This window comes from Talpa occidentalis, unplaced genomic scaffold (assembly GCF_014898055.3).
Source record: "Talpa occidentalis isolate TD23 unplaced genomic scaffold, MPIMG_talOcc4v2.1 talOcc4.12, whole genome shotgun sequence".
In the NCBI taxonomy this organism is placed as follows: Eukaryota; Metazoa; Chordata; class Mammalia; order Eulipotyphla; family Talpidae; genus Talpa; species Talpa occidentalis.
Window position 1 is genome coordinate 57,662,525 of NW_023601212.1, and position 15,014 is coordinate 57,677,538.

Below are 15,014 nucleotides of genomic sequence, written 5' to 3' on the forward strand. Positions count from 1 at the left end.
AGTAGTTTAGGTTGCCCAGTGACTCCAACAAAAGCCACTGTACCAAGCCAATACCCCTTTAACCTCCTCCCTCTGATCTGATACAACCACTCCTCTAGAATCCCTGAGTCTTGCCATGACCCTGCCACAAAAATTAGCTCCTAATAGACCTCCAAGAACACTGCAGGACTCTTTCCAGCTAAAGTTTACCTTGACTGGTTGATGCCTATTAAATACATTTAATATCATTTTACCTTATATGATCTTGTGGATTAATTGTGGTGTCTAGTACCCCAGAACTTTATGAACTAAGGAAAAAATGGGCCAATAATCATAAAGGTAGATTTATAATGACTGTTACAATACTGGAGATTGTTATATTACACTGGTAGCCAAGTAACTCATGTAATTGAAAAAGAAGCAACAAGGAGTTAGAAACAGACATTTTGCTCATCTGTTCACCTCTTGAATAAAAATCTTGCTCTAGTCCCCTGTATGCAGGGTCCAAGTGTCCTCTAAATTTTTATTCAAAGAAGACACTCTTAAGGTCTTGTTTCCTCATTTATAGACCCAATGATCTCCAGGTGTCCTTTAAATTATCTCTATCTATATTTATATGTTTTCACTAACTTTTATAGTAACCCAAAGAGCTACTTGAACCTTAAGATCTCTATGCATGTGAACATGTGCTATTCTGAAATGAGAACTTGTTCATGAAATACCACTCAAGAAACATAGTCTAAGCACCCCAATATAACATGCCTGAGCAAGAGATATCACGGTGCAAAAAGCATCTTGAAGATGCTGAAGAACCATCTCAGATACTAATGAGGTTTCTAATTAACTTGGTTTATATCAAATGGCACTACATAGATTAGATTTATAAAATCACTCCTTACTTGTGCAATTCAGAATTTAGTAATCATACAGTGTTTTCTATAAACATGATCTTTTTTCTAGGATACTTAGGTCCAGCTAGTACAAAGTTGAGTCAACATCACTATAAATCAGCTCTGGCTATATAGACCTTTCATTGCAATTATTTGAATAAGAAGTTGCCCACAGGCTCTGGAGCCTGGTCTCTTGTAGAGAATGACTGAAGAGCAGAGCAAGCAAATACAATCTCAAGTAATCCCTTTCAGGAACTCTCTGCTCCCGTAACAATAAAAGAGAGAATGGAAGAGCCCAGTTCATGTGTGGTGTGTGGCTCTTGGAACTATAACTCTTGACACTCATCAATTCACTCTCAGCCGGCCGCAAAGTGGGTAACAGGACCAGACACTATGCGAATGTCTCAGCAGCTACACTGATGTCATACACAAATGAGAGTAAAGAGAGTAAACTTGCCATAAATTTTCCTAAAGCAGCTCGGAATCAACTTGCATTTGCATCCACTCTTCTGGGATCCAAGATCCAGCTGTACCTAATTAAAGGGTCACTTGAGAGCAGAATTCAGCATCCCTACCCAAACTTACCAATCCCATATCCCTGTTCACACTTGTACTCTACAAAATTCATCTCTTTGGGGGGTGGCGGGCATTCCCCTTGTAGATTCTCACATAACTTGAACTCCTCAGACCACAGACCCTCCTCAGTGCAGAGGATGGGAGGCTGGAATAAAAAAAGATAAAGAAAACTTCCAGTATTGTTAACTTCATTTAGCATAGGGGAAAGTGTGGTCTGATTAAACAAAGTGTTTTCCAACTTCTAGAACCTAGACAAAAAGACACATTGAAATAGTAACCATGTTGGGACCTTTCTTCAGTAAAGACTGCTTGAAACCATCAGCAGGCTCCTGGAGGAGGCAGAGGTGAGCTGGGAAGTTTGCCCAAGGCAGGCCCCTTCTGACCAGCAGTCCGAGCCCAGAGAGGGAGCAGGCAACCACGGTTGGGGCAGATCCAGAGTGGGGGAGACTGTGCCTGTCTCCAAATCGCCATTTTAGAATAGGGACCTCTCTTCAATAAAGACTGCTTGAAACCAGCAGAAGGCTCCCGGAGGAGCCAGAGGTGAGCTGGGAAGTTTGCCCATGCCAGGTCTCTTCAGGCCAGCAGTCCGAACCCAGATGGGGAGCAGGCACCCACGGCCGGGGCAGACCGGGCACGCGGAAGAGTGTGCCTGTCTCCAAAATGCCATTTTAGGACAGGGACCTTTCTTCAATAAAGACTGCTTGAATCTGGCAGAAGGCTCCCCATGGAGCCAGAGGGAGAAGGTTCCCTGCGCAGTCAGAGGTGAGCTGAAGGCCCCCACAAGCCCTGTCCCTCTGGCAGGAAGTTGGAGCCCAGAGGAGGATCCAGAGATTTGGAACCCAGAGTGCAATCCAGCTGCCCCACCTCCAGGGAAGTCTGTGGGACTTCAAGATGCACATTTGTGACTAAACACAGAAGGAGGAGAGATTCTGTGACAGTGACAATTACCATACTCAAAGTACCACTGCCTCACTAGACTTCTGGCATAACAGTTTTTGACTTGTTTGGATTGCCAGTTTCTGAAACTCCTGAAAGAACACACCAAAAAGTTGCCAGCCAGTACCAGCAGCACAGTGTCCCAACGCATAAGGCAAATTAGAAGACAAGCAGCAGGGAAAAGAAAAACTACAAGCAAAGTAGCAATGCTCAGAAGAAAGACACACCACAAAAAATATAAAACCACCCACCAGCTTGCAACTACGGTGACTTGGAAGAACTTCTGAGCCTTCCAGAAAAAGAACTTAAAATTGCCATGATGAAAAAACTGATGGAAGTCATTAAGGAAAACAATGCTCAGAAGAATGAAATTGAGTCCCTAAAGAGGGAAGTAAAAGAAATGCAGGAGATCAAAGAATTAATGGAGGTGCTAAAGAACTCTGGGAAAAGCAATGAAAGCAGAATAGATGAAATGGAAGAACGAATAAGTTCTCTTGAAGACACAGAAATAAAAAGAACCAAAAAAGAAAAGGAAAGAGAAGTACGAAGGAAAAAGACCGAAGAAACACTTTGGGAACTATCTGACTCCATGAGGAAAGGAAATATAAGAGTTATAGGAATCCCAGAAGGAGAGGAGAGAGATGTAGGAACAGAAAAATATTCAAGGAAATAATTGAAGAGAACTTCCCAAACGGAAGAAGGAGCTGAAAATTGATATACAAGAAGCAAGAAGAACACCAAACTTCCATGACAAAAGGAAAAATACAGCAAGACACATAATAGTAAAGCTCCAAAGAATCCAAGACAAGGAAAAAATAATGAAGCTGACAAGAGGGAAGAAACAGATAACATTCAAAGGACAACCAATCAGACTGATATCAGACTTCTCCGAAGAAACACTACGGGCAAGGAGAGAGTGGAGGGACATAGTCAACAGACTCGAAGAAAACAGATGCCAACCAAGAATACTCTATCTTGGGCCTCCCTGGTGGCCCAGCGGTTGAGCACTGGGTTGTGAAGCTGCCCGCAGCCTCTGCAGTGCAGGTTCGATCCCCTGCTGCTCCCCGGCCACCGGAGGAGGGTCCCACATGGCGTGCAGACCTCTCCTGCCGCCCGCTGCTCCCCTCAGCAGTGTACTTTGGTCCTTCTGCCTGCTCTGCTCCCTGCTCTGGCTCTGGTGAATTCTCTCACCCTCCTGCGCTTCTGACTGTACCCAGTGCTTGTATAAATAAATAAATAAATAAATAAATAAATAAATAAATAAATAAATAAATAAAGAATCTTTAACCAAAAAAAAAAAAAAAAAAAATACTCTATCCCACAAAGCACTCCTTCCTCTATTAAGAAAGAATAAGGACCTTCCCAGACAAACAGAAACTCTGGAATTTCATTACGACTAAACCTCCACTCCAAAAATTACTACAAGGAGTCCTAAAGCCAGAACCTCAGAGGGACAAATAACAACGAAAGAAGGCCAAAAAAAAAGTTATTAAAAGAATAAATAAATAAAATCAAAGGAAAGACAAACACAATGGCAAATACAGATGCTAACATATCGATATTAACTCTAAATGGAAATGGACTAAACTCTTCAATAAAAAGACACAGAGTCTCAGGCTGGATTAAGAAACAAAATCCAACCTTTTGCTGTCTCCAGGAAACACATTTAGCTACAAAAGATAAAAATACACTCAAAGTTAAAGGATGGAAAACAATTCTACAAGCAAATGGACCAAAAAAGAAAGCTGGAACAGCTATACTTTTATCAGATAAAACAGATTTCAAACTCAAACAGGTAAAAAGAGACCCCAATGGTCACTACATTATGATCAAGGGGACAATATTTCAAGAAGAAATAACACTCATTAACATATATTCACCAAACGAAGGAGCACCAAAATATATCAGACAACTATTGTCATCTTTGAAAACAGACATCAGAGAAAACACATACATAGTAGGAGACTTCAACACACCATTATCAATAATGGATAGATCAACGTGACAAAAAATAAGTAAAGACACTGAAGCTCTAAATAAGGATCTAGAGCGCTTGGGCTTAACAGACATCTATAGAACACTAAACCCAAAAAAATCTGACTACACATTTTTCTCAAGCACACACGGATCATTCTCTGGGATCGATCACATACTAGGACCCAAGACAAACATCAACAAATACACCAAGATTGAAATCATACCAACTATCTTTTCTGACCATGAAGGCATCAAACTAGAAATAAACCATAAAAAGAAGGCAAGGAAATCTCCTACCTCATGGAGATTGAAAACCACACTACTGGAAGACCACTGGACTAACGAGGAGATCAAAGAAGAAATTAAAAAATTCTTTGAATTGAATGACAAGGAGGACACCAATATCCTAAATGTACGGGACGCAGCAAAAGCAGTAATAAGAGGAAAATATATAGCAATAGAGGCTCACATCAAGAAACAAGAAAGAACTCAAAGAAACAACCTAATCTCAAAGCTCAAAGATCTAGAAAAAGAACAATAAAAAAACCCCAAAACCAGTAGAAGAAAAGAAATAATAAAAACCAAAGCAGAAATAAATGAAATCAAAACTAAAAAAACAATCCAAAAGATCAATGAAACCAAGAGCTGGTTCTTCAAAAAAATAAATAAAATAGACAAACCCCTAGCCAGGCTCACAAAGGAAAAAGGGGAGAAAGCACAAATAAATAGGATCATAAATGAAAGAGGAGAAATCACAACGGACACAGCAGAAATCAAAAGAATAATCAGAAACTACTATGAACAGTTATATGGAAACAAGTTCAACAATCTAGAGGAGATGGACAAATTCCTACAACTCTACAATCACCCAAAGCTAGATAAAGAAGAAATAGAACACCTAAACAGACCAAATACAAGCAGCAAAATTGAAATGGTAATCAAAAACCTCCCCAAAAACAAAAGCCCAGTACCTGATGGATTTACAAATGAATTCTACCAAACGTTCAGAAATGAATTAGTACCTATCCTTCACAAACTCTTCCAAAAAATTGAGAAGGAAGGGATAATACCAAACACGTTCTATGAAGCCAACATTACACTAATACCAAAACTGAACAAGGATAACACAAAACAAGAAAACTACAGGCCAATCTCCCTAATGAACACTGATGCAAAAATCCTCAATATAATTTTAGCTATCAGAATCCAACAATGTATCCATAAGATAATTCACCACGACCAAGTAGGATTCATTCCAGGAACACAAGGATGGTTCAACATCTGAAAATCAATCAATGTAATCCAACACATCAACAAAAAGAAATATAAAAACCATATGATAATATCAATAGATGCCGAGAAAGATTTTGACAAAGTGCAACACCCATTCATGATAAAAGCCCTTGAAATTCTAGGGATACAAGGAACATACCTCAACATCATAAAGGCCATATATGACAAGCCAACAGCCAGTATCATCCTCAATGGTGAAAAGCTGAAAGCATTTCCATTAAGATCTGGAACAAGACAAGGATGTCCACTCTCACCACTGCTTTTCAATATAATACTGGAAGTCCTAGCCAGAGCAATAAGACAAGAGAAAGACATACAAGGAATCCAAATAGGAAAAGAAGAAGTCAAACTATCACTATTTGCAGATGATATGATAATATACATAGAGAACCCCAAAAACTCCACAGAAAAACTAATTCAACTAATCAATCAGTAAAGTGGCAGGATACAAAATCAACATGCAAAAGTCAGTAGCCTTCCTATACACAAACAATAAATCTGAAGAAGAAGAAATAAAAAAAAACATCCCTTTTATTATGGAAACAAAAAAAATCAAATACTTGGGAATAAATCTAACAAAAGAGGTAAAGGACCTATACAAAGAAAACTATAAAACACTGTTAAAAGAGATAGAAGAAGACACAAAGAAATGGAAAAGACATCCCCTGCTCATGGATTGGAAGAATAAACATTATTAAAATGGCCATCCTACCAAAAGCAATATACAGATTCAATGCTATTCCAATAAAAAATTCAATGTCATTCTTCAAAAAAAAAGAACAATTATTGATAAAATTCATATGGAATCACCAAAAACCCTGAACAGCCAAAGCTCTCCTAAAAAAAGAAGAAGGGAATGGAGGCATCACACTCCCAGACTTCAAACTATACTACAAAGCCATAATCATCAAAACTGCATGGCATTGGAACAAGAACAGACACACAGACCAATGGAATTGAATAGAAAATCCAGAAATAAACCCACAGATTTATGGTCAACTAATCTTTGATAAAGGAGCAAAGAATATGCATTGGAGCAAAGAAAGTTTGTTCAATAAATGGTGCTGGGAAAACTGGGTTGCTGCATACAAAAGAATGACTACTACCTAACACCATGCACAAAAACCAACTCAAAATGGATTAAAGAACTAGCCATAAGACCTGAAAACATAAAATACATAGAAGGAAATATAGGCGAAACACTACATGATATGCACATCAAAGACATCTTTACAGACACATCACCCAAAGCAGTGATAGTGAAGGCAAAGATAAACAATTGGGACTACATCAAATTAAAGAGCTTCTGCACAGCAAAAGAGACAATAACAAAAACAAAGAGAAACCCCACCAACTGGGAGAACATTTTTGCACACAACACTAATGATAAAGGACTGATCACAAAAATCTGCAAAGAGCTGATGAGACTCAACAACAACAAAGAAAATAATCCAGTCAAAAAATGGGCATAAGAGCTAAAAAGAAACTTCTCTGAAGAGGAAATGCAAATGGCCAACAGCATATGAAAAAATGTTCAACATCACTTGTAATCAGGGAAATGCAAATCAAAACTACCATGAGATACCATCTTACATCAGTGAGAATGGCACATATTAAAAAAACTAGCAACAACAAATGTTGGCGAGGATGCGGAGAAAAAGGAACTCTCCTGCATTGCTGATGGGAGTGCAAACTGGTCCAACCACTATGGAGAGCTGTGTGGAGATTTCTTGACCTACTAAACATAGAGCTTCCATATGATCCAGCAATTCCACTCCTAGGTATTTACCCAAAGGACACAGAAACATCAATTCCAAAGAACACCTGCACCCCTATGTTTATAGCAGCTCTATTTACAATAGCTAAGCTTTGCAAACAACCCAAACACCCAAAAATAGATGACTGGATCAAGAAGATGTTATACATACACACCATGGAATATTACTCAGCATTCAAAAAAGATAAACACATGCAATTTGCAGTAACATGGATGGAGCTGGAAGGGATCATGCTCAGCGAAATAAGCCAGAAAGAAAAAGGAAAATACTGGATGGACCCACTCATAGTAGGAATCTAGAAAACTTAAATAAGGGACGAGGAAAAATAATAACTACAAGAAAGAAAATATCAAAATCAACAAACAACTATGAACCAGAGACACTCTATGGGGGTTGGGGGGCGGGGAAAGGAGGGCTTGGGGTCAAAATAAGGGGGTTGTAATTGTATGGGGAATATAAAAATAAAATTTAAATAAAAAAAGGAAAAAAAAGGAAAAGAAAAAAGCAAAAAAAAAAAAAAAAAGAAATAGTAACCATGTTGTTACTGACCCATGACAATATTTAAAGCAATTTCTCTGTTGTTCTGATGTGATGGAAATGAATGATTTTGTCACTCATAAAATGTACCAGCAATAGGTTTTCCTTTGGAACATAAGGATGAGATGAGCTATCAACTCTAGCTTCTGTGTTTTGAGATGTTTTTGGAATTTGTCCCTAGTTGGTGTTTTACATTGATGTATCCATACTATCACACAAGGCTGCTTGTGGCCAATGTCAGAATCTTTTTTTTTAAGATTTGTTTCTTTATTTATACAAAAGCTGGGGTACAGGCCAGATGCGTGGGAGGGTGAGAGGATTCACCAGAGACAGAGCGGGGAACAGAACAGGCAGACTGATGAAATACACTGCTGAGGGTAGCAGTGGGCACAACAGGAGAGGTCTCGCTATGTGGGTTGCTCCGAGGCTGGCGGGAATCAAACCAGCACTGCAGAGGCTGCGGACAGCTGCACAGCGCTGCGCTCAACCGCCTGTGCCACCAGGGAGGCCCCCTGTCAGAATCTTTCCAAGACGAGTTTGATCCAGTGGAACCAATTCATAATTTTCTGAAGGTGTTCTTTTGCCTTTCTGCTTGAATAGACATAACATATTTATTTCTGATCTCACCAAAATTCCACGCCCTTTTACCATGTATTTAGGATGGTTTCTCTGATTCTTGGCTCCACACCTGATAATCACAATGTATACTATATGTGGAACACAGAAAGCACTAACTCACAAAACCCAAGAAAATAAAATTTTGGAATTACAGATAACACTCCCTTCATCTAGTCAAATCCACAAGTCCTTAAATAATCAGTGTAAACATATGTGTTTGATTTCTCAGGGGTCTCATTTCATGGCATATGCTTTTCACATCTGCCCTACAGTTCTTACCTTGGCGTGCTGGACAATGAGATAAACACAGGTGCCAAGAGAGCCGTCAAGGTCACTGATCTTTGCCTAGGAGGCCTGCTTAACATCCTGTCTCAAGTATGTGTGTGGTACTTGAAAAGATTCTAAAATAAAATTGATTTTAGTCACACAACCACGATAAATCTGTGGTTTTCATTTGATTCCTCTTGCGCCAAAAACCTAGGGAAAACAATAGTCAAACAGCGCTGTCGGCTGTGTTTGCCGAGGAATTTGCATTTCTGTTTAGGATTTTTTTCTATTGAAAAATATACCAGCATTCCCAACCAGGTTTGGACAGTGGCCATGCATGGGAGGAAATCACATTGCCAAATCAGAATCCCAGCTTTTTTTGAATTTACCAGCTACCCAATCCATCAGATTCTTCTTATCCAAAAGGAAGTTTTGAATGCAGGAGGTAATATTGCCAAAACATGGTTATCTTTTGCATTCCCTATAAATAGTATAAACACTCCCATTTAGAATCCTGCCTATTGGGATTCATTCAGATCATTTCTACTCAACATTCATGGATTGATCATCAAGATTAGGACAATGCTAGATCCAAAACAAAGTTCAAGAAATCATCTTAATCTTACCCTTTCACTCTCCTCGTTACAGTTGAGCACACACTGGCTGTTGAACTCAAAGCCATTGGTACATTCATACATCCCTTCAAAGATAGGAGAAGGGGCCTCACACACCACTGGAATGCAGCTGCCTTGTTCCCAGATTCCACCCTCCAGGCATTGTAGCTTCAGGAACTTGCTGATAAGACATAAAATAAAATAGCCCATCAGAATAGAAGTCATGGAAGAAAACATGATCCTCAGTAATATGTGATTAGGATTAGCAAATAAGCAGGGCAGCTTGCTCTTATTAAAGAAATGTCCTACCTTCCCAGTCTAATTTTTAAATATGGAAGTAAAGGTAGGCCTGTGCTTTTAGTACTAGTGATAGTAGTAGTTGCTTTACACTAATATTAAACATATTAACTTTAAGTGAATTTGATCAATGCAGGATCAAAAAACCCAATGCTCTATAATGCTTATTTCAGCATTATTTACAATAGATAAAAATGGAAACAACCTTAGTGTCCACTGATAAGGGATTGGATCAAGAAAATGTGGTGTAGATAAATAATGGAATACTATTCCATCATGAGGAGAGATGAAATGTTGTCACTTACAGCAGAGTGGAAGGAATTTAAGGAAATTATGTGTAGTAAAGCAAGTCAGAATGACAAAGAAATACTGGACGTTTATATATCACATGGTTCACAAGGCAAAATACTTCTAAAAACTAGTGGACGCTAATAAATGAAGACTTCAGAGGCTAAGAACTTACCACTGACACCAGGGGAGAGGCCAGGCTGTGAAACCCTGCATGTCGGTGTGGTTATAGAGGAAAACCCTTGCTTGGCCAGGATGAAAATATTTTGACTTCATGTGGTATTTTTCTCTGAATTGGTTGGAACATTTCAGCCATGGAAAAGGTCCTCCCTTTCCTTACCCAGAATGAAGAACCATTCAGGAATGTCGACCTCATGTATTTCCTTGCCAGTTTAAAGGTGAGGGTGGACAGATCACTCACATGGGTTGTGTTGGGTGCTGTGAGTGGCACCCAGACACATGACAGGCCCTGCACAGTCAGTCACTAGTACTATCAGTAATAAAGGGAGAGGGTACTCCAGAAGGCACAGGGAAGTAGCAGAATGGACACTGGTGCTGTGGACTCCAGAAGAGGAATGACAGGCAGGGGTGAGGACATACTGGAGACAGTCCTGATTCTCCAGGAAACCTAGTTTATTTTCTACAGGGTTTCTTATGTGTCTTCAGCCTCACGAGTTGTCCTTCTTCCTTGGCCTTATAATCCTCTCACAATTTCTGCATGTTACTCCATCGGATAACATTCTTCAGGTCCCTCCCTCAGACTTCTCACAAAATATTTGATTGGTCAGTTCCTTAAGGCCAAATAGTGCTGCCTCATTGGCTCCATGTCAATGCCAATCAATCCTTGCTTAGAGCACTAATCTTAAGACCATATGGTATGAAGCTCTGCACCCAAATGTCATGGGCTGGTTCTGACTATTTTTTTTCCAAAAAAGATTGTTAATCTCGAGGGAATTTGAATTCAGAGTATTCTAGATTCCTTCCAGCTTCAGGAGATTTGGTTTCCATGCAGGACCCTTGAAGGGGGGTGAAGCCTATAGTGATGGCAGGACTTTGCCCTCAAGTGGTATAAGAGTTCCCTCTGTATTTCTTCTAGTTGGATGATGTTAAGGAGTAACCTTGTGTTACAGATAAAGGGAGGTGCCATTTTCCCTACCCCATTTATACATAGCCATCCTGGATTACAAGTCCCATGCCACGAACTGGACTTTCTGAACAGGAGAACTACTGTGAACTAGGGTTAAAGCAGGGTGGCCAGGTGCAGCTACATAACATGGAAGGCAGGTGGGCTCTGAGACTCTTGCTTCTCCAGATTTGACTTGGCCAGGAACTTGGGGGGTTGGGGGGGGACTTAGAAGGAGACACAAGGATGAGGGACACGTAGAGACACTTGGAAGAGACACGCAAGTGAGAGGCAAGTGGAAAGGCTGTCCTTGCAGAACAATGACAGTCATTGTCTTGATTTGTACGTTGATTTTGCTCCTTTTGTCTCAATTTGTCTAGCCCCTTTCTTGCTGTTCCCCACCAGAAGGTGCCTTAGACTTATGGCAAGTTTTTGGGCCTCCGTGGCCCTGCTTTGGGCCAACCCTGTTTGCCTGGGCATTTGTGCATGACGGGATGGCTAATAATCAGTTTTATCTCTATGCGCACTAATTATATATATTAAAGATCTATCACACAAAGGGTCTGCTTCCTTTGCCTTTATGCACATGCATGGCCAAATCCTTTAGAACATGCACCTCTTAGTGATTTGGGGTACCCTGGGTCACATGTTAACAGTCTGTTTCCTTGAAAATCATTAATGAAAACATTGATTTATTCATGATTGTCCAACTCCTTTGTATAAAGTACCTGAATTAAGAGCTAAGATACACTTTGAAATCATCAATGATTTGCATTTCTAAGAATGATGATATTAGACACTAGATTAATGCATGCAGATAAGCCCTCACTAGGACAGCAACTCCAAGACTTCTTAAGTCTTGTCCAAGTCATCTCACATGAAACATTCTTCTCATTATATTTTCTCACTTCCTTTATTTTCTTCAACCCAATGGAGTCAGGGAGCCTAAATTATCTCATTTTACAGATAGGAAACTACACATTAATAACCATGAAGTGACTTTCCAAATGCCACACAACAAACAAGTCACCGGCAAAAACAAGAATACTACTTGAAGTTTTTAAATCATGACATAACACCCTGACCACTAGATCAAAGGTTTGCAAATGATGTTTGTGAAGCAGTTCCATCAGAATCATGGAGGAGCCATTTAAGAACCAAGATTGCTAGGCCTAATGAAATAAATCTCTGGGGATGAATTTAACACTATATATTTTTTTTACTTGCCAGCAGTTTTTATATGCAGTCAAGTTGGCAAACTACTAAAAGTATGTGACTTTTCTATTCTAGTAATAATAAGCAATAGATATGGAAATCAGAGAGCAAAATCACCCACTCAACCGTCCTGACCAAAAGGATGGATGATTTCTTTGCAAAGACCAAACAAGATAACTATAGGCAGAGAGATTGCTCTGTAAATGGTGTCATGAGGACTCAGGAGTAAGAGAAGATTTGTATTTATTTTCCCTCTAACTACTCCAGACAAAGCACCACAATTTCCAAGTTAGAAGATGCTTTTTCCAATTTCCAGAACTTGTGGCACCCACCTAGTGCTGAAAATCCAGCTGTGCTCTTTCTGCTTTTTACATCATTGCCAGAAATAAAGATCATGTAATCAAAACTTGGCTGAAAATTTGATTGATGTTGCTTGAGGCACACATGAATTTATCCCATCCTTCTATCACCACTGCAGGATTTTCAAAAGCAATATTTATTTTCCATTGGAGAAAATAAAATCATGATTGCTGAGTTCAAGAGAATTAACATGTTTTTACCAATCAAAGTCATCTGGTATCTCCAGTGGGTAGTCCCTTATGAATAATAACAACAGTTAAACAATAAATTCTTGAGCCCTGAAGTGCTAGGCATTGCACAGAAGACTCTATATCTATATCATGTTATTCTCCAACCCACCCTATGTGATAACTAAAACCAGAGTTCTTGGTTCCTTTATCTACACACATGGTCTTCCTTAATCCTTTCCAGCTCAGTGAATAATATCACCATCTGTCTGTTACTTAGGAGATATCCTTGGTTGTTTCTTCTTACCTTTATATCCTCAGATGCCCAATTGATCTTATTCAATCTTTCAGTAAGTTTTCTCAGTTTTATCCCCAAACATCTCTGGCCTCACTCCTCCTACCTCTGCACCTTCATTGCCATGAACACTATCCCAAGTTCACTTTCTAATTGGATACTCCATGTCTCTATTCATGCCCTTCCTATTTAGTCAGCAAACACCATCAGATGGAGCTTTTATAAAAACAAATAAACTAGTTCATGTCATTTCCCTACTTAGAATATTTTGTTTGTTCCTGTACATGATATAAAATCCAAACTTCTCACTGTATGTCAAGGTCATACAGCCTACAAGGTGCTGTATGACCTTGACATACTTTCTCTAGCCTCATATTATGCCTCATTCAACTTCTATAATGTACTTTGCTTATACTGAACGTAGAATCCCAATCATAATGCTAGCTCTTTCTTAACAAAGAATGCTAGCGCCAGTCCTCTTTGGATGCTTTTCTTTTTGGAGATCTCTTGATTGGCTCCTTCTTTTTCATCCTATTTAAGAATTATTTTCACCTCCACAGAGCATTCTCATTTTACACCTCTAATATTTTGGTTTGTTATAAAAATGGCATCATATCTTTCACAGAATGCATACTCCATAATTTTTTTGTTCATTGGCTTTATTCACATATTGCCTTTCTCCCCCATCTGAAATACAACCTTGGTGAGGACACACCTTATTTACTTTTATAGCCTAAGGTGCCCACACAATGCTATACATTATATGCACCAATAAACATTGGTTCAATGAATGCTTACATGTTTATTTTATAGAAGCGGTAAGAAAGTTTTAGAAAAGTAAGATAACATTTCTGGGTTATCTAATTAGCTAAGGGCAGAGCAGGGATTAGTATCATGATCTATCTGAAGCCAATGCTAATTCATGACACAAAAGCATTAGTATTCCTAGAAATGGAACTACAGATACATTACTTCCTGTTTGTACTGTGTATCTAATGTTCCATCACAAAGAATATCCCTAAAATAGGAACTGTAGGAACCAATCACCTCTTTCCATAGCTTAGATTGGGAAACTGAAGAATTAATTGGATACGCATTTTGCCTGGCACATGGCCAGTGTTTGAAATTAGAAAGCCTCTTTACTAAGAATAAAGTTTATTCCTTCTCTGTTTCGGTATAGTTCCTGGAACAGGACCTGTGGATTCAACTGGGAGGCTGTCAGAAATGTCAACTCCCAGGCTGACTCAATCAGAATCTGTATTTTAACAAGATCCCCAAGTGATTCCTATCAACATTCTAATTTGAGACACACTGACCTAGACCATGTTAAAAGACAGTTCTCTACCCCATTCCAGACAGAACTAGCAGCACTTGCAAATTCCACACCAGTTTTTCCTTAACAAATTGCAGACCTGGTTTCTCAAGCCAGTGTTTTAAATGGGGAGCAGACAGACTCCAGGTATGGCTAGTCTACAGCCGATCCTAGTCATTCTGCACTCTCTAACACCAGACACCCCAGGTCTGGCCACAATTCATTCTATTGGCCACAGTCCATTCTATTGTGGCAGCAACAACCCACCTGATATATTGGCTTTGGCCTTCCATGCAGCCCTGACTTAAAAAAAAAAAATGTCCCTTATGAAGTACTTCTCCCACATAAAATACAGCCTGTCACAATGAGCATCTTACTAAGTCCTAAAAGAGTGTGGACAGTTCTGCTTCTAAGCCCAACCCTTCACTTCTATTTTTGGACTTTCTGTTCTCCCATGTGGCATGTCCAGTCAAGTCCTGCCTCCAGATCTGA

At 39.4% G+C, this 15,014-nt stretch overlaps 1 protein-coding gene across 2 annotated transcripts in view; it reads right to left on the reverse strand.

Annotated features, from left to right (window-relative positions):
* PAPPA2 (pappalysin 2) overlaps window positions 1–15,014 on the reverse strand; it is a 461,662-nt gene that overhangs the window by 54,583 nt on the left and 392,065 nt on the right. For both annotated transcript variants that reach the window (XM_054693452.1, XM_037506421.2), the window contains 2 exons: window positions 9,478–9,646; window positions 1,455–1,590 (listed from right to left, as the gene is read on the reverse strand). In XM_054693452.1, the coding sequence (XP_054549427.1) occupies window positions 1,455–1,590; window positions 9,478–9,646 (305 nt within the window). The remainder of the gene's footprint in view (window positions 1–1,454; window positions 1,591–9,477; window positions 9,647–15,014) is intronic.